This window comes from Struthio camelus, chromosome 3, assembly GCF_040807025.1.
Source record: "Struthio camelus isolate bStrCam1 chromosome 3, bStrCam1.hap1, whole genome shotgun sequence".
In the NCBI taxonomy this organism is placed as follows: domain Eukaryota; kingdom Metazoa; phylum Chordata; class Aves; order Struthioniformes; family Struthionidae; genus Struthio; species Struthio camelus.
This window is the reverse complement of record NC_090944.1, coordinates 17,996,669-18,014,338: the sequence shown is the minus strand read 5'-3', so window position 1 is coordinate 18,014,338 and position 17,670 is coordinate 17,996,669. Positions and strand designations below refer to the sequence as shown.

At 56.6% G+C, this 17,670-nt stretch overlaps 1 protein-coding gene across 1 annotated transcript; it reads left to right on the top strand.

Moving 5' to 3' along the window:
* The first annotated feature begins 7,826 nt into the window (after positions 1 to 7,826).
* On the top strand, positions 7,827 to 11,288 carry GDF7 (growth differentiation factor 7). The gene is made up of 2 exons (XM_068936431.1): positions 7,827 to 8,163; positions 10,325 to 11,288. The coding sequence occupies exons 1-2, from the start codon at positions 7,827 to 7,829 to the stop codon at positions 11,245 to 11,247; spliced, it is 1,260 nt and encodes a 419-aa protein (XP_068792532.1). The 3' UTR covers positions 11,248 to 11,288.
* Positions 11,289 to 17,670: the final 6,382 nt, after the last annotated feature.

Sequence of the window (17,670 nt, the reverse complement as noted above, 5' to 3'; positions counted from 1 at the left end):
AAAAGAAAAGAAAAGAAAAGAAAAGAAAAGAAAAGAAAAGAAAAGAAAAGAAAGGAGAGGAGAGGAGAGGAGAGGAGAGGAGAGGAGAGGAGAGGAGAGGAGAGGAGAGGAGAGGAGAGGAGAGGAGAGGAGGAGAGGAGAGGAGGAGAGGAGAGGAGAGGAGAGGAGAGGAGAGGAGAGGAGAGGAGAAGAGAAGAGAAGAGAAGAGAAGAGAAGAGAAGAGAAGAGAAGAGAAGAGAAGAGAAGAGAAGAGAAAAGAGAAAAGAAAAGAAAAGAAAAGAAAAGAAAAGAAAAGAAAAGAAAAGAAAAGAAAAGAAAAGAAAAGAGAAAAGAGAAAAGAAAAGAAAAAGGAAAAGAAAAAGGAAAGCAGAAGTCATGGGGTTGAAATACAAAGCTGGGCAGGAGGGCAGAAGATGTCATGACAGTAAAAAGTAGTTTACTGAGCTGCTCAGACATGCTGCTCTGGCAAGAAGGTTGATGAGACAACATCTTTGATAGAAGTGGTCCAGACCATGGTAAGCTCCAAGCAATTAGGACTTTGGACCATATCTTTTTCCCACCTAGACCCCCATCTTCCTCCACATCTCCTCCTCCTTATCAGAGCCCAGAATAGCTGCAGATAGGGAGGAGCAGAAGGATGAGTACTGGCCTGGGGCAGAGGGGTTGGCAGGTCTGCTCTGGCTTTCTGGGTGCCTTCAGGTCACTTACCATCATGTCTCTTTAACGTCCCCAGAGTAACCATTGAAGAAACCAAAGTCAATACCTCTGACTAGGTATCTTGTTTCCTTATCTGCACTCAGATAGGGTCGATCCACCTGCTGATTCCTTCCTAAGATGTTATTAGCAGAAAGGAGGGAAATCAGTTCTCAGGAATAAAGCTTTCTTTGCCAGATCCCTGTCATTGTGCAGAATTATTGGGCTGACCTTGAGGACTTTAAGGTTTAGCTGATGTAACTCCATTCAGCTGCTCTTCAGCTGAAAATAAGAGCGTAGGATTAAGAGAACTGGAGTGAATGAAAGAGAAAAAGTAGCTGTCTGACATAGAATAAACAATGCCAAAAGATGTGAAAATACACTTAAAGCAAAATATTACCTCCCTCCCATGTTCATAGCTATGTCTATCTGTATCCTGAATGTTAGGAGTGAGCCAGAACTGGGCTTATTGGTTAGACTTTGTATTGGGACATAGAGCAAAGGACTTGATTATGTAAGGGAGAAATTCACTGTCTCCAAGAACAAAGAACTGAGACTAACATGACGGCTGTGAGCACTGCTAGTTTGGGAAGGCGGGGGAGAGGGAAAAGCAGAGATCTGGCAGAAATACCTGGAAACTGGGAAAGATGGGGGGAAGTACCGTGTATAATGTCTCTTTCTTACGCTGCCTTGGGTACTCGCTGGCAGATACGATTCCAGACAGGTCTGCCTGATACCCCTCAACAAGCCTGAGGAGCCTCCACAAAGGGCAGGGGGCTGGAGAACAAAAATCAGGGAGCAATGCAATAATCTTGGGAGCCAGCAAACTGAAAAAGGGACAGGGGTCAAAGTCAACAGTGAAATAGATTAAAATAAGGAACCACTGAGGGGAGGAGTCCCAAGAGCACGCAGTGCTCCTGACAGCATCCCAGGAGCTAAGGGATGCCCTCCAGCAGTGCTCTACCTGGACACATAACAGGACGAGGGAACAGGAAGAGGTCTGCAGTTGCCACATCTTTCCCACCAAACTCTCGCCTCTCAGTGCAATGGCTTGGCCGAGTTGGACTGGGCTGTTTCTGGGTGACACTGGGCTGGGGTAGGGGGCGGGGGGGGCTAGTCTGAACTGCTATGGCCATCCCTGTGCTCATACACTCTTGCATGCTGGAGTGGTAGGAGAGCACTTTTCCCAGTGGCATGTCTCACCTAGGACAGCTGGAGATGGGGAGGCAGCTGAGATGCTTTCTACTGTAGGAAGGCCAAAAACTGTTTTAACAGCTCTCTGAGCTAGGCTATTTGGTTAAAGCTGTAGGAATCACTTTCTGGAAGTGTCACTCTCTCTCCATTAATTATAAATAGGAGGAAGGTGATTGGTTAGACCAAGGAATAAGCCAAAATGAAATAAGGGGAATTCTACCTTGCTCCAACCTGATGCTAGTCTAGTCTACCACCATAATGATACTTCAGGTAAGTCATCGCTCTGATTTGGTGTCTGTGGTTCGGTGCACTGACAAATTATCTGCTGGCCCTGCACTTTCTGAAAAGCAGACAGGCTTTTTTAAATTGACTGAGCACTCAACTCTGTTTTGACTTGTTATCTTGAGGTAGCTTATGCCAAGCCTTGTAGACCAGCTGCTGAACAGGACGACTATCCCTGAGGGGATTGGAAAGTCTAATCTAAGAAGCTTTTATGTTTCCAGGAGGGTTGAACTCTCTCAGCAAAGCATTTCCATAAGTCTCCTGTCCCTTAGCTAGCGTACATCATTCAAGTAGAAAGTGATGTAAGACGAGCATAGCTTTCGACGTCAAGACTACAGTGATGTAAGGTCTCCAGGCCTGAAGGAAGGCAGCCCTATGGATTTTGAATGCATCTGATGTTACATGCTTTGACTTTGTACCTTGATTTCTCTTATCTTCCCTGACTATCCCCGTGCAGACAATCAGAAAGAATTCAGCTTGGCTTCAGTTTAAGTAAGTGTTGGAAGGAGTTGCTGGAAGATTTGGAAAGAAAATTATGCTGTTGCTTGGTTACTAGCTGAGCTGGCCTTGCTGTCACTTGTAGCCATCTAGCTAGAAGATTTTTTTTTTTTTTAAGTGAAGCCACGGGAGGCTTCCTGTGTGGTCATTACATGAAAACATATTCTTCCAAATAACCAGTAGCATCAAAATTGTCACCACCATGAACTTTCTGGAGAATTGCAAATTTACTGAGCCCCACTGATGGAAACAGCCCACAACACCTCAGTTTTCAAGGCACGGAGGAGTTGTTGTCCCTGTAGTTTATTTTTCTTCCATCAGAAAGTTGCCCACAGTTGTAAAAGGGGTTGTAGCCATGGTAGGAGAGTCCACCCTACCCAGGACTCAGCCATGGAGCCCTAGAAGTGAAACGAGGATCTACTCCACGCTCCCTGACCTGCCACAAGTGATGAAAGACTGCTCAGTAGGGGAGTTCAGGGGGCCAGGAAAGGCAGCAGAGGGGAGGGAGCCTGCAATGGAGAGGACATCAGCTAGGTGGGGGCAATTCCTTCCCGATAAAGGAACCAACGTCCTAAAATATTCCCACTAAAAATACAGGCTTAGTGAGCTGAGTGCCCCTCCTTCCAAAAACCTGGCCAGAGCACCTCTTGATGAAGTGAGAGATCATGGTTAGACACAGTGTAATCTGTCAAGGTTGTTAAATGGGGCTAAATCATGGAGTTAGGATCCGTCTTTGGCATAAGACCATTGGCTGCATGGTGTTAGGGACAGGTTTTTAGGGAAAATACAGAGGCAAATGTGGCCCTTTATCTTCACCTTAGGCTCCAGCAGACCTTTCGGCTCATTAAATACCTTGTGAGCAGGGCAATGGGAGAGTCTCAGGGCTGTATTTTTCAGTCTGTGCTAGAGTTATCAGGAGGACGTACAAGCGTAAGAGGAAGGAGAGGAGGGGTTAGTAAGTGAGGCCGGAGTCAGCGTTGCCGCATTGGGAGGGGGCCACCAGGCGCAAGAACACATCACTGCACCCGTGGCAATGGGGAGCGCCCTCAAGTGGAACAAGTCCCTTTGCTGATGAAGTCAAACGGACATAAAATCTCCCTTGCTTAAATGGGTGTTTTTTCTGTATAAACTCGCTAATTGAGTTGTAAAATAAAACTGCAGCCTTTCCTCTCCAATTTCTGCTGCTGCAGCAGCGTGCTAATTTGGTTTTGGAAGGGGGCTGGTAGAAGGTGGCGCTTTGCCAACGTGAAATTAGGCGCAAAAGGTTTGCGCTTGGGGTGAAGGGAGCCTGTCCTTGGAGCAGGAAAGGGCTCCAGGGGCAGGAGGCGTCTCTCTGGGCTCCTCAGGTTTACGGCAGCTTGGGAAGGTCCTGCAGCTGGACTGGGCTGGGCTGATGGAAATCCAAGAAAACCCAAAAGGTTTTAGACGAAGCTGCAATGTAGAACAGATGGGAAACGCTGCGCTCATGCACCTCAACAGCCTGTGAGAGAGGGGATGGGCTGCAGGATTTCGCGTCTCCCTTTGGCATAACCAGGCAGGATTGTTTCGTGGGTTTGCGTGCACGTGTGTGTGTGCACCAAGGCAGAAATGTGCTGGTGTGGCCATGTGTGCCTGGTGAGACCTGAATGTGCGTGTCGCTTGGATTGTGTGTGTGTGTGTGTGTGTGTGTGTGTGTGTGCGTGCGCGCGTGCGTGTGCGCCTGTTTTTGCGTCTTCGTAAAAACTGTTCGGCTGTGGATCTGGCTCTCATTACGTGGTAGCGTACAGCTCCACCGTGAGGGAGACTGCACAGGGAAGAGGACGACGTGGTGCAAACCGCCATGGAGGAACATACTGCTCAGCTCCGTCAGGTTGCAGCATACAGGGGCATGGCCCTGATGCCGTCTGCTGAAACCGGGGGCTTTGAGAAAGTTGAGGAAAAGAGAAAACAGGATGCAGCCTGGCTATTTGTTGTTTCCATATCATTTTAACTTTTCAAAACATATAAGGAAAAAAAAGCAGTGACTGACTTTCAGTCTCCTTAAATGTGAAGGAGCCTGGGGTCAGTCAACATGAGTGAGGATGTACTTGCACAGAGACCCCGGTGGCCACAGGGCAGTCCAGGCAGTGACTCCTTTTGATGTCAACTTTGAAGTTTGCTCCTTTGACTGTTCCCCGTGGAAGGGTGGAAGGGCTGTGCCAGAGGCATCCAAGGCAGAAGAAACCTTTGCGAGAAGCCCAGGGGCTTATGGATGGGCTTGTCTGCCTGTTTTCTAAAGCCCAGCATCCGTCCCATCCCATCAGTCCTTCCAACCATGGACCTTTTCACTCCGTGCCATCAGAAACAATGGGAAGGAAGCACTGCCCTAGCCTGTAGCGGGGCATGAAGGAAGCAGCGAGCCCCCCGTCTGTAGGGTGGGCTCTGGCTCCGGGGCCCATCAAGGGACATGGAGATGGGAAAGATGAGAGAATGCAAGAGATTTCTCAGTTGCCCATCTGCTGGCCCCAGCCCTGGAGGTCTCGGTGCATCCCTGCCATACTCAGGACGCCCTGCATGCTCAGCCCTGGTGCAGCCTGCCCCAGTGCTGTGCAGCACCCAGCTGGGGTCCCAGCACCCTGCTCTGAGGGGGACAGGGATACCAGGGGGTGGGATATCTTGGCAGATGCTTTTCTGGGTGACCTTAAGCATTAGGCTATCTGGATTTAATGAGGAGATGACAGAAGAAAAACAGTTAATGAAGTCTTCCTTTGCCTTCCCTTCCTCTGCCTCATGGGCAGGCCAGGCGAAAGCTCCTGATGGTCATGAGTTGCTGGACGGGCAGTGCAAGCAGCCCTGTGCAGGACCCTGTGCAAACACCGTGCAAACGCTGGGCAAACACTGTACAAACGGCACAAGGCATGCAAATGCCGTGCAAATGCTGTGCAAGGCGCCGAGCGAGTGAGCAAGGCGTGCAAATGGCCCAGGGCAAGGAGATCCTGCACGGCAGGAGGCACGGACAGTGATTTCCCTGGGACGTTGTTACGGGAGCTGTCTCCGTTGCTTTGTGCTATGTGTACGTACCCAGCAAATCCGCTGGCTGGCATTAAAAACCCGCTTGCGATACTGTGACAAAGCACCTGTAAAATTACAGCAGAAAGAAATCCAAGAGGCTGCAGTGACAAATGCTCGTGAGAAGCGATTGTTTGGGGGGGAAGAGGAAAAAAAGCCGTGTTTGTTTTGGCCAAACACCTACATTCCTTCAAATAAATCATCACAGCACTTGTTTTTGTATTTGCGGAGAAATCGCAACAGACATAACCAGGGACTTAAGAGACTTGAAATAACATCCTAGTAAATACCCCACTTTGTTATTTTAATCGAGACCCAAGGAAACATCTGAATTTTACCAAGGAAACCCTCCGTGCAAGGGAAAACATTAGCCCGCAGCCCGGCCGGGGCTTTGTTTTCCTTCGGTTTCGGTCTCCCGAGGAGGAATTACCGGGGCAGATAGCGGCGCTGGGCGCGGAGGGGCCGGGCTGGCGCGGGGCAGCGCGGAGCCCCCCGGCCGCCCCGCTGCGGGGCTCGCTCCGCCCGGCCGCTCCGCTCCGCGCCGCTCCGCGCCGCTCCGCGCCGGCCCCGCTGCCGTCCAACACGGGGCGGGGGCCGCCTCCGAAATAGCGGCGGGCGGACCCCCCCTCCCCCGCAAAATAAGGAGGTCAGGGGTGTCCCCGCTTCCACTGTGGGATGGTGGTGTCCCCTCCAAATCAGGGGTGGGAGTGTCCCCCCTCCAATGGGGGGGGAGGGGGATGGGGATTCCCCCTCTGCAAAATATAGGGTGGAGGTCTCCCCTCACATTAGGGGTGGGATTTCCCCCTCTCCAAAATATGGGGTGGAGGTTTCCTCCTCCAATATGGGTTGGAGGGTTTCCCTCTCTAGAACATGGGGTGGGGGTCTCCCCTCCCAACTAGATGTGGGGGTGCTCCCTCTGCAATATGCGCTAGCGACCCCTCCCTCCAAAACAGAGGGGGAGGCACCCTCTCTCCTATAGGAGCTGGGGGTCTGCCATCCAAAACCGAAGTAGGGGTAACCCCCCTCCAAAATGAGGATGGAGTTCTCCCCCCCTTCCAGTATGGGAACGTCTGCTCTCCCCAGATAGGACTGAGGAGGTCCTCCCCCCCCCCCCCCCACTTCCGAAATGAGGGACGGGGGTGGCCACTGCAATGTGGGTCTCCCCTCCAATACGGGAGGGAGTTCTCTCCCCCCCGAATAGGGGTGGAGTTGCCCCCCAGGGAACCGGACCCCCCTTCCGAAATAGGGGTGAGGGTGCCCCCAGGAGTCGAGATCCTCCCTCCCGAAACAGGGGTAGGGGTGTCATTCGGGGGACGAGATCCCCCTTCCGAAATAGGGGTGGGGATGCCCCCCAGGGGACGAGACCCTACCTTCCGAAATAGGGGTGCGGGTCCCCCCAGGGGAGGAGAACCCACCTTCCGAAATAGGGGTGGGGGTGTCCTAGGAGTCGAGGCGTCCCCTCCCGAAATAGGGGTGGGGGTGCCCCCCAGGGGACGAGACCCCACCCTCCGAAAAAGGAGTGGGGGTGCCCCTAGGGGACGAGACGCCCCCTCCCGAAATAGGGGTGGGGGGCCCCTAGAGGACGAGACCGCCTTCCGAAATAGGGGTGGGGGTGCCCCCCAGGGGACGAGACCCTACCTCCCGAAATAGGGGTGGGGATGCCCCCCAGGGGACGAGACCCCACCCTCCGAAATAGGGGTGGGGGCGTCCCTAGGAGTCGAGACCCCACCTTCCGAAATAGGGGTGGGGGTGCCCCCCAGGGGACGAGACCGCCTCCCGCAATAGGGGTGGGGGTGCCCCCCAGGGGACGAGAGCCCACCTCCCGAAATAGGGGTGGGGGTGTGCCCGAGGGGACGAGAGCCCACCTCCCGAAATAGGGGTGGGGGTGCTCCCCGGGGGACAGGGCCCCCCCCCCCAAAGGCCCAGGGGGGAGGCTGCGGGGGGGGGGGGCGGCGGCGGCTGGCGCGGGGGCGCCTCGGCCGGCAGGGGGCGCTGCGCGGCGGCGGCGGCGGCGGCGGGCGGCGGCGGGCGGCAGCGGCGGCGGCGGCGGCGGCGGCGGCGGGCGAAGACGATGTTCAAAAGCGGGCGGGGAGCGGGCGGCGCAGCACAGCGCCGAGCACCGCGCCGCCGCCATGCGCCTCCGCGCCGCCGCCGCCGCCCTCTGCCTCTGCCTCCTCGGCGCCTGCCGCCTCCGCCGCGGGCTGGAGGCCGCCGCCGTGCGCGGCCCGCCGGCGGCCGCTCCCCAGCGACCCTCGGCAGCCGCGCCTTCCTCCTCCTCCGCCTCCTCCTCCTCCTCCTCCGCCGCCGCCTCCCCCTTCTCCTCCCCGCCGCGGAGGGACGGGGCTCTCCGCAACGGCACCGTGGTGCCGCACCACTACATGGTGGCCCTCTACCAGCGCCTGGCCGCCCGCCGCGGCGCCGGCCGCCGCGCCGACACGGTGACGGGCTTCGCGGAGCGGGCGCGCAGCGGTGAGTGCGGGTCGCGCCGTGCGCAGCGCCGGGCACCGCCCGCCGCCTCCGGCCGCGGGGCTGCCGGCCGCGGCGGCGAGGGGACGGACGGGACGGCCGTGGGGCTGGGCGTGGGTTTGGGCATGGGCATGGGGCTGCGCGTGGAGGTGGGCATGGGTTTGGAGAGAGGGGCAGTGATGGGGCTGGGGCTGTCCGTGGGGATGGGGCTGGCGCTGGGATGGGGCGTGGGGCCAGGGGTGGCGACGGGGACGGCAACGGGGTTGCGCGTGGGGATGGAGTTGAGGCTGGAGTTGAAGTTGGGGCTGCTCTGTGCCCGGAGCTGAGCGTGAGGGTGGGCTTGGGGCTGGCGCTGGGAAGGGGGCTGCGCGCGGAGCCGGGCTTGGGCATGGGGACAGGGGTTGCGGCTGGGCTGCGAGCGGCTCCCGCCGCCCGATGCGCTGCCGGCCGCGCTGGGAGGCGCGGGGGGCGGCGGATCGCCCTGGCCGCCGCGCTCCCGCGGCCGGCAGCGCGGAGGGGCCGGGAGAAGCGCTGCGAGGGGCCGCGGGCGGCGGTGCGGGGAAGCCCGGGCCGGCACAGCGCTGCGCGGGCGCGCCTGGCTCCGCCGCGGCGCACCGGGGCAGCAGAGCGGCCCCGCGGCTGCCTCTTCTTTCCCCGCTTCGTATCCGCCGATCTGAAATAAACATGCATGCACATATATGTACAGAACGATAAAATGCCTATCAACATACATATGATAGATGCACGTTGAATGCTCCCGGCGAAGTTACCTCGGCTGCGGGAAAAAAAAAAAGAAAAAGAAAAAAAAAATCCATCGAATAAAATGAAAAAGTAAAGAGAAAAGAGGCTCCCGTCCCCCGCCGGCCGTCGCGGAGCGAAGAGCCGCGGCCGGCGGGGGAGCCCCCCGCAACCCCGGGCCCCGCCGCGCTCGCGGGAGGGCTGCGCTCCCGGGGCCGTGTCCCGCCGGCAGCGTGGGCACAGAGATGGGGAGGGTCTCTGCACCGTGGTGGAAAACGGCCCGGGACCGCTTCAAACCTGGGAGGGGGTGCCCCGACGGGAAGCTGGGCACTGCCCGGCTTGGGAGCGTTGAGAAAAACTGCGCACGGGCGCTGGGAGTTTGAGAGCAAAACGAAACCAGATGAGCTCTTCAAAGGGATCTCCTTATCTGCCCCTCGCAGGAATTTTAGATCTACTTTAAAAATAATAACAACAACAATAATAATAAAAGTAATAAATGACATGGAGAAAAATATTTCCCAGCAGGAAGGTGGTGAGGGCTCCGCGACTGGAGGTTGCCCCAGGAAGGGACTTAGGTTGGAGGGGCATCGGGAGTGGTTGCTGCTGTTCGCATGTCGGGGTAAATGCTGCAAAATTTGCAGCATTCCCAGATCAAATTTCTTGTTAGAGAGGGGAAAATAAAGAACCACCTTCCCAGAACTCATTCATCTCCGCCTCCCCTTTTTTTAGGTTTTAATTCACAGCTAGTATATTTAATTACTGCCAGAAACTGCTTGTGTTTCAGTTTGGGCTTTGGATCCACCAAAAATAGTGGATCGCTTCTTTGAAGAGTGTCTTAGTCAGATACCCCTAGGGCAGTGTGTGCGTCCCCGATGTGATGTGTGTTCCCGCATCTGCCTGCCAGGGAGTACAAGATTTTTTGCAGCGTTTTACTTGGAAGGTTGGGTTGGGGGGGAGAGAAAAGCGAAGCGCAGAAGAAATCAGTGACAATCTGCTCAGTGGGAATGGGAGTGCAGAGTGCAGTTTTGTCTGCGGCTTTCCATGCCAGAACAGCGATGCAGCATAGCAATGTGCCCCTGCAGCTGGGGGCACAGAAACACCCAGGAGGAGGGAGAAAAACCACCTTCAGGACACAGGGCAGAGCGTTAAGAAGCCACTTGCTTAGAGTGATTCCCCCCAACGCTGTTCCCCCCGCTTCCCCTCTCTTTTTTTTTTTTCCCGTGTCTCCAGCTGGGGTGACACTACCTGGGCGCAGGCAGACTGCTTGTCCCCACTGGGATGCTCAATGCACCCCGCTGCAAGGCGATGATCTCCCCCATTAGCTCTGTGTCCTGTGCGCCTCTGTAACGAGAGCTTGGCTTCAGCTTGCTGGGTTTTTATTCTTTCTTTTCTTTTTTTTTTGTTGTTTTTGTTTTATCTCTGCCAGATGCCTCCCCCTCTGCAGCCGAGCAGAGGTACCTCTTCGACATCTCCAGCCTACCCGAGGTAGAGGAGGTGACGGGCGCGGAGCTGCGGGTCCTGCGTACCCTCCCCGAGAACAGGAGCTTGGCTCTGTCCCCTGAAGGCACCCTGCACCACCTCCTGCTCTCCATCTGCCCCAGCCGGGACGGCGAGGAGCCCCGGCTGCTGGACTCCAGGGCTGTGGACGTTTTGGATGCCGGCTCCTCCAGATGGGAGGTGTTTGATGTGTGGGAAGCCCTGCGGGATCGGAGGGAGAAATGGCCCTCGGGCAAGCTGTTATGCTTCGTGCTGCGGATCGTGTCGGATCAGTCGGGGCGGCTCCTGCCCCCGCGGCAGCTGGGCTTCAGCAAGCCCCGGCCGCAACCCCATGAGAGAGCCCTGCTCGTCACCTTCTCCCGCACCCAGAGGAAGGAAAACCTCTTCAAGGAGATCCGGGATAAGATCAAGGCCCTGGGCAGCCCCCCGTTCCTGGAGCCCCCCGATCCCGGCCAGGAGATGCACTCCAAGCGGAGGAGGAGACGGACCACCATCGCCGCCCGCTCTGGGGGCAGAGGCCACGGGAAGAAGGCGAAGACCCGCTGCAGCCGGAAGCCCCTGCACGTGAATTTCAAGGAGCTGGGCTGGGACGACTGGATAATCGCCCCCCTGGATTACGAGGCGTATCACTGCGAAGGGGTGTGCGACTTCCCCCTGCGCTCCCACCTGGAGCCCACCAACCATGCCATCATCCAGACGCTGATGAACTCCATGGACCCCGAGTCCACCCCCCCGAGCTGCTGCGTGCCTTCCAAGCTCAGCCCCATCAGCATCCTCTACATAGACTCCGGCAACAATGTGGTTTACAAACAGTACGAGGACATGGTCGTGGAGACCTGTGGCTGCAGGTAGCAATTTCTGCGGCTCTTGCCCTCCCCACACTCTCTCTAACAGCCCAGCCCCATTTTATATATAAAAATATTAATATATATAAATATATATATATATATAAGATTTTTTTATATATATATATATTTATATACACATACACACACACACACACACACACACACACACATTTTGGTGTGTGCCTTGCCAAAAGCCGAGCTAAGAGCAGGTGTCCCCTGCCTTCCCAGGGCCACCCTAGCCATGCGACCAAGCCTGAGAGGGATGGGGGAGCCCAATGCTGCCTCTGTCTCTAAACAGCGCATGCAGCCTTCAGGCAAAAGCAGAGCTGGCAGCAGCATCTGGGCACTGCTAACCCTTCCCATAGACAGCAAAGCTGTAGATCCCCCCCCGCCCGGGTCCTCCCAAAGAAAGAGGGACCCCGCCACCCGGCCACCCGCGCCAGGTTTCCAGGGGCTCCCTGCTTGGCGCTGCCCCTGTCTCCCTGCCTCGTCCGCTCCTGCCATGGGGAGGGGACGAGAAACAGCCTGGGACAGGTCCCAGGAGATGCCCGCTCAGCGTCCCAGCTGTCGGATCCCCCTCATTTGGCCGAGCTGAGCTGAGACCTTCTTTCTCAAAGGTTTGGGGATTTTTTTGCAAAATTGCCTTTGCTGGGGGGGAAGGCCTGGGTGGACGGAGCGGTGGCTGTGGCTGAGGGCTCGGGTCAGCATCGCCCTCCGCCTTTGGCCGTGGGGCGGAGGGGAGGTGGGAACTCTCTTCTCTGAGTGTAAAAGGACTGGGCAATTTTTCTGGCTGTCCGCAAATCCCATTTGCTAACGGGGAGGCACTGTGCTTGGTCTGCTCAGCCCAGGGCAGATCCGCTGCCTGGCCCCAAAAGTGAGAGGGTGACTCATCTGAGGAAGCCCCTCGCCTCTGTTATCCACCCGGGAGCTGTCATAACCGGGAGCAAAAGTTTGCGGCTTCCTGGGAGACCTGGAGGAATGTGGAGCGTCAGGAACCTGCTCGAAGGATTAGGGGACAAAACATCCCCCCCGAGCCTGATCTCGCTCCCGGTGACTCGCTGCGGGGCTGGATCCCGCTACCATGGGGTGGCCGGGCGGCAGCAGCTTTCCAGGACCTGGAAGTGGCATTTTTGAGGAAAGGTGCTGAAAAGAGCTCCAGAAATGATCTGTGGGATGGGAAACCTGGCTTATAGAGCAAGGGCTGCCTGGTTCAGCTGTGAGGGCTTAAAATCGTTCGATCAGGGCCTGTTTGCAGCTCGTGGGAGAGATATTTGAACCTGTCCTTGGGGACAGGAGAAAAGGTCCCGTAACTGGAGGCTGCAGCTGGATTCAGCTCAGAAACAGAGCTCACGTTCTTGATAGAGGAGGTAACGAAACACTGCAAGGGGTCAGTGGCTTCACGCGGTCTGAAGCGTGGCTGTCGGGTCCTTGCCGACGTGCCGTAGGAGACACGGCCAGGCGGGAGGCTGCCGTGTGCGGTGCCTGCCCTGGGCTCTGCGGGGTCCCGCGGGTCCCCTCGCTTTCCCGCTGTAGACACAAACCCCCATTTTCCGTGAGTGCCTCGCGGCTGACACCCGCACGCACAGCGATCGCAAACATCCATCTTCCGCTTATCTGGAAAGACGCAAAGTTTCAGAGTCCCCCAGGGAAGAGGCGTTTAACGTGATTTCTTATTCTTCCAAATAATCTCTCTATAAAACTGCTAAGCTCCACCCTACCTTCCTTTGGCACCGATTTTAGAGTGAGATCCGTTGCTGTCCCTCTCCCGGCTCTCTGTTAAGGGAGCCTGGATCGGCCGAGAGCAGACATTTCACTTGCAAACGGCTGAGCCCTGCTGTCAGGGACTAACGTGAAGAAATGCCATTTCTAAAGACTAAAGCAAGGGCACTTTGTACTATGCGGGAAGATCTAAGCAATTTTAGTAACTCAGGAGCTGAGTATACATATATCCTTTAAATGAGAGAAGCTTTGCCTTGGTGCAAAGGTGTGTTTTGGACTCCAGCAATCAGCGGTGTCTCTGTTCCACCTAGGCAGCGTTTGGTACCGAACTTTGGGTTTGTAGCTTGGTTTGCTTAGATCAGAGATTCATTTGCACAGACTTTTCTTTTGATGATTTAATAGATCCTCCCCCCCAACGCCACTTGTTTTTCACTGGCAGTCAAGCTGTTGCCAAATAAACATCAGTAGCTACGGTAGTTTGCTTTTTGGGGAGATAAATCACTGCTGGAAAAGTTTGGGTTTGGCAGTGAAACCGGTCTTTCTCCAGCTCAGAGGGGTTCGGATGTGGGGGTCTGAGCCGAGCAATTAGAGAGGGGTAACCTCATAGAGCCCTACCCAGACCCAGATGATTTCAAAGCTCAGAAAAGTCTCGGTGAAGGTCCAACTCCAACCGTGCCAGCCCCCCTGAGAAGATAATACATCAGCAGAGAGAAAACCTTGCAACGTTAATAATAACGACCCAGGCCCTGGGCGATGCTTCCCCCGTCCTCGCAGCGGCTGAGGTCCCTTGCGCTCTGGCAGGCGACGGCTCGGGGAGGCGAGCGCGGGGACCGATGACTCCGGGGTGACCCCCGTGGCTCACGTGGAGCTACTCGGGCTCCCCAGCAGTATATCGGAGAGGGAAATTTGGCTCCCTTGCTCGCCGTGAAGGTAAATACGTATGAAGTGTGACGTCTCCTCGCGCAGGGGTTATTCTGAGCCGGAGGTTAGCGGAGGAGAGGAAGGCGCGATTCCACGCCAGTGGGTTTTTCTCGCTCTTGGTATTTCTATTTTTGCGACTGTGGTTTTTCCAGTTGCGCCTGGCTCCCTGTGGTCGGCGGCTGCTGAGGAAGGCAGCCGGTGCCGGGCATCTCGCAAGGACGAGGTGTAACAAGCGGGTGAGAGGGGGGCGGCAGCAGCCCTCCCAGCTTTGTTTCCATTTTCAGCTGTAGCGCAGATAAAAGTGAGAACAGGCTTTTAATGCGAAGGGAGGTTGGCTTGAGCAGCTCCGGAGCAATTTGTTCTGGAAATATTGTGTCATTTATAATATTACCGAACTGTTTAAGTACCTAATTTTTCTGTCTCTGTTGGTTGCTTGATAGTTTTTCTCATTGCTTAGACAATTCTTTTTTTTTAACGTTTTCTTTCTCTAACCCCCTCTCCTTCCTCCAGATATTCGTGGTGGAGGTTCATGGGTGGTTCAGATCTAGGCAAGACGCACAGCTCCTGGCAGCCGCCGCTAGCTGGTGGCTCTTGGTGAGCCTGTTGGCCACGTTGGTGGCCCGCGACGCGTTCCTGTGGGGCGAAGGACCGTGTGGGAGGAGGCGTCGAAGCAGCAGAGCCCGCGGCTGCCAGGGCTGCCAGCGGCAGCGGCTGGGACCGGACAGGCCCTGGGGACAGGAGTACCCTCAGGTCTGGATGTGGCTGGTGGGGACCAGGACGCCGGGTTGGGTCAAGCGCCGCTTCCCTGATATCTGTGGCCCCCGGGCGCGCGCGCTGCGGGGACGCTGCCGAACGCCTGCGGCAGCTGTGCTGGCCCTGGGCAAGGACGGGGCTTCCTGGCTGCCGTTTTGCAGCCTGGATCACTAAAATAAACAGGAGCGTGCGGGTTTTCGGGGATGGCAGAGAGGCCTGTGCTGGCTGAGATGCCGCCTGTGGTTTTTGCCTGCGCGTGAACCGTTCTCCGGGCCGCGGTCGCCTCTCTCTAAATAGGCACGCGTGGTTTCGGCCGAGGGTCCGAAGGTCCGGCCGAGGAGAGCGGCCGCCGCCCTCGCCCTGCCTGCCGAATGCAGGAGAGCCACATCGGAGCAGCAGCGGCCCGGAGCGGGACGGAGGCACATCTACCCTTTCGAGTGCTGCTCTCGAGGCAGGGGCCGGTTTCCCCTTTGCTCTCCGCCAGCGGCACGAGCGCTTGCAGCGTGTTTCGGCAGCGGGAAGCCTGTTTTCCTGCTCCGCGTAGCTGGCCCGGACGTTATCGGCAGAAACGCTCGAGCACGGCAGAAGGCACGAGGCAGGACAGGGGACCTCTGGGCGCGATCGAGCGAACTCTCCTGGCTGGGTGGGGGTCCCTGGGCTGCCGAGCGCTGCCACTGCCGCTCGCACCCCTCTTTTAAGGGAGCACCTACTCCCTCACCCTGCAAAAAACCCTCCTGATGGCAACCGGGGGGCGAAGGGCGGCATCTTGCGCTTGTCCCAGTGAGACACCACTGTGAGGGGACCGAGGAAGAAGCAGATCCCCAGGGTCGGATCCGTGCTCTGCCGGGGGGATGTGTATGAGGAGGAAGAGGAGGCTGGAGGGGAGCGGGCTTGTACGCTTACGCTGCGCATGTGCAACCGCCCTCCGGGGAAGGCGTGTTGGCCAGCGGCGCCCCGCAGGCTCCGTTGCTCCCATCGCTCCCAGAGGGTTATTTCCAGAGCAAAAGCCACCAGTCCTTCCTCACGAGCGCCTGCATGCCGGCTGCGAAGGCTGCTCCTCCATCGCCGGGCAGATCTGGCTCTGAAACGGCAGCCGTCCTGCCCGGGGCCCGCGGGGCGTTAGGTGTGACAAGCTTGCCGGGTCTCAGAGGCGATGGAGGGGTTCCCAGGGCTGAGGAGCCGCCGAGGTCGGGGGCTGCTGCCCGGCGGCGGCGCCCCGCCAGAGCTCCCCGAGCAGAGGTGGCCTCGGGGGCGCAGGGCCGGGAGCCGCGGCACCGCTGCAGAGACCACCGAGTCCTGCCTGGGGGGCAGGCGAGCCGGCATCGGCACCCGCACCGCCGCGGCTTTCCGCCGGGATTTGTAGCCGTAGCGAGCCAGGCAGCCTCGCTGGCGGGTTTCGCTCCCGCTTCTTTGTGGCTGTAGCCGTAGTGCCGTTCATCTCGGTTCCCGGACGCGGAGCAGAGGGGCAGGGAGACTACATGCTGTGCCCCTGGGTGCGCAGGGCGCCCGTGGCCAGCGCCGGGGCTGGCCCCGCTCACGGCAACACCCTGTAAAGCCGCAGGAGCAGTCCCCAAAATGTATTTCTCACCGGACGCCTCTTGCCCAAGCTGATTCTTGGGCACCTTTAAGCATTATAAATAGGAGACTGGAGGTCGGACGTGGACAACTGTGAATTCAGTAGATGCAGAGTGATTTTAATGGATAATTATAGGTTCTCAATCTGCAGTGTTTATACAGCCTTTCCAGTAAAAAACACAGTTTCCATGCGGAGAATATTCTCCTGGAGGATTTGTTTGACCTTTAGCACCATTTTTATCTGCAGGATATAATTACAGTGCAGGCAGGAATATTAAGCATTTGAAAAGGACTGTGTATTTATGCTTAGCTGGCTCTGTCCTCTCTTACATGGGAATGCGATTGCTTAGGAGCGGGGAAGCGTGCAGTGAGCCCTCTTGATACACGAGCATTAGGGCTATGCCTGGGGGAGGCACGCACGGCTGGGACCAGACTGGTGCGTGTGCCTTGCGTTAGGCTTATCGCGGGCTGTACAACCAAAGGGCGCGCTGAAGCCACCGCCCGCGTTGTGGCCCAGAGGCCCCCTGTCCTGGGGCATCCCGAAGCAGGGACAGTCAAAAGAAAAACGTTTTTTTGCCCAATTTAACTACTTGATCATCATGTTGATTTTTGGCCATTAAAAAAAAAAAAAAGAATTCCCCAGAAACAGAGCTCTTATCCTTTCTTTTTAAGAATATTTTTAAATTCTCTTAAAATAACAGGGTCCTATAGCCCCCCCCCCCCAACTTTTTAGCTAAGACTTCAAATCCAGTGACAGAAGGGAAACGCCTAGTCTCTGGCACAGAGAAGGATGTTCGGAGGGACGAGGGGTTGCTTCGGCCTCGCAGCAGCTTTACCCTTCCCAGCTGTGTTGACCTCGGGGGCCTTACCGCCGGTCAGCGCCGGCGGATGGAGCTGTGGCCTCTGTGGCTGTTTGATGATGCCTGGCATGCCCCTAAGGAAAAGATGGGAAATGTACCCCTTTAGATTAAAAGCAAAACCAGCAAAGCCTTCTGCTCAACTCTGAGTGCCAAATAGCTCTATGCATGTTTGCACCGTAAGGATTTTAACTCACGTCTTGATTGCCCAGGCTCTCGTTACTGAGGAAAACTGTGCAGGTCTGCAGTGATGTATTGGTCACACTCCCTTTGCAAAACAAGCAGCTACTGTTACTGTTGACAATTTTAGGCCCCTAATCCCACAAACCCTAAAGCATGTGTTTAGTGATACCCACCCACGTGGGCTCCTACCTAAGGGCAGACCTCTGCATAGCTGTTTGCAGGGCAGGGATCTTGCAGGGAGCCGATGAGAGAGGCTGAGGCACCGCTGGGAAAGCCTTGGGGGTGCTGGTCCCACGGGATTACAGCTGGAGCACCCTGGAGCACGAGGGGGTTGCACGTGGCCTCGCTTGCCAAACTCAGCAAGAGTTTGATCATCCGCTGCAGGCTGACCTGCTTGTTGTGTGCAACAGCTACAGTTA

What these genes read in the sequence shown, in the direction of transcription:
- GDF7 (XM_068936431.1), top strand. Translation starts at nt 7,827, where the DNA reads ATGCGCCTCCGCGCCGCCGCCGCCGCCCTCTGCCTCTGCCTCCTCGGC. An exon ending in CGCGGAGCGGGCGCGCAGCG is followed by an intron (nt 8,164 to 10,324) that starts GTGAGTGCGGGT and finishes TATCTCTGCCAG; the next exon opens with ATGCCTCCCCCTCTGCAGCC.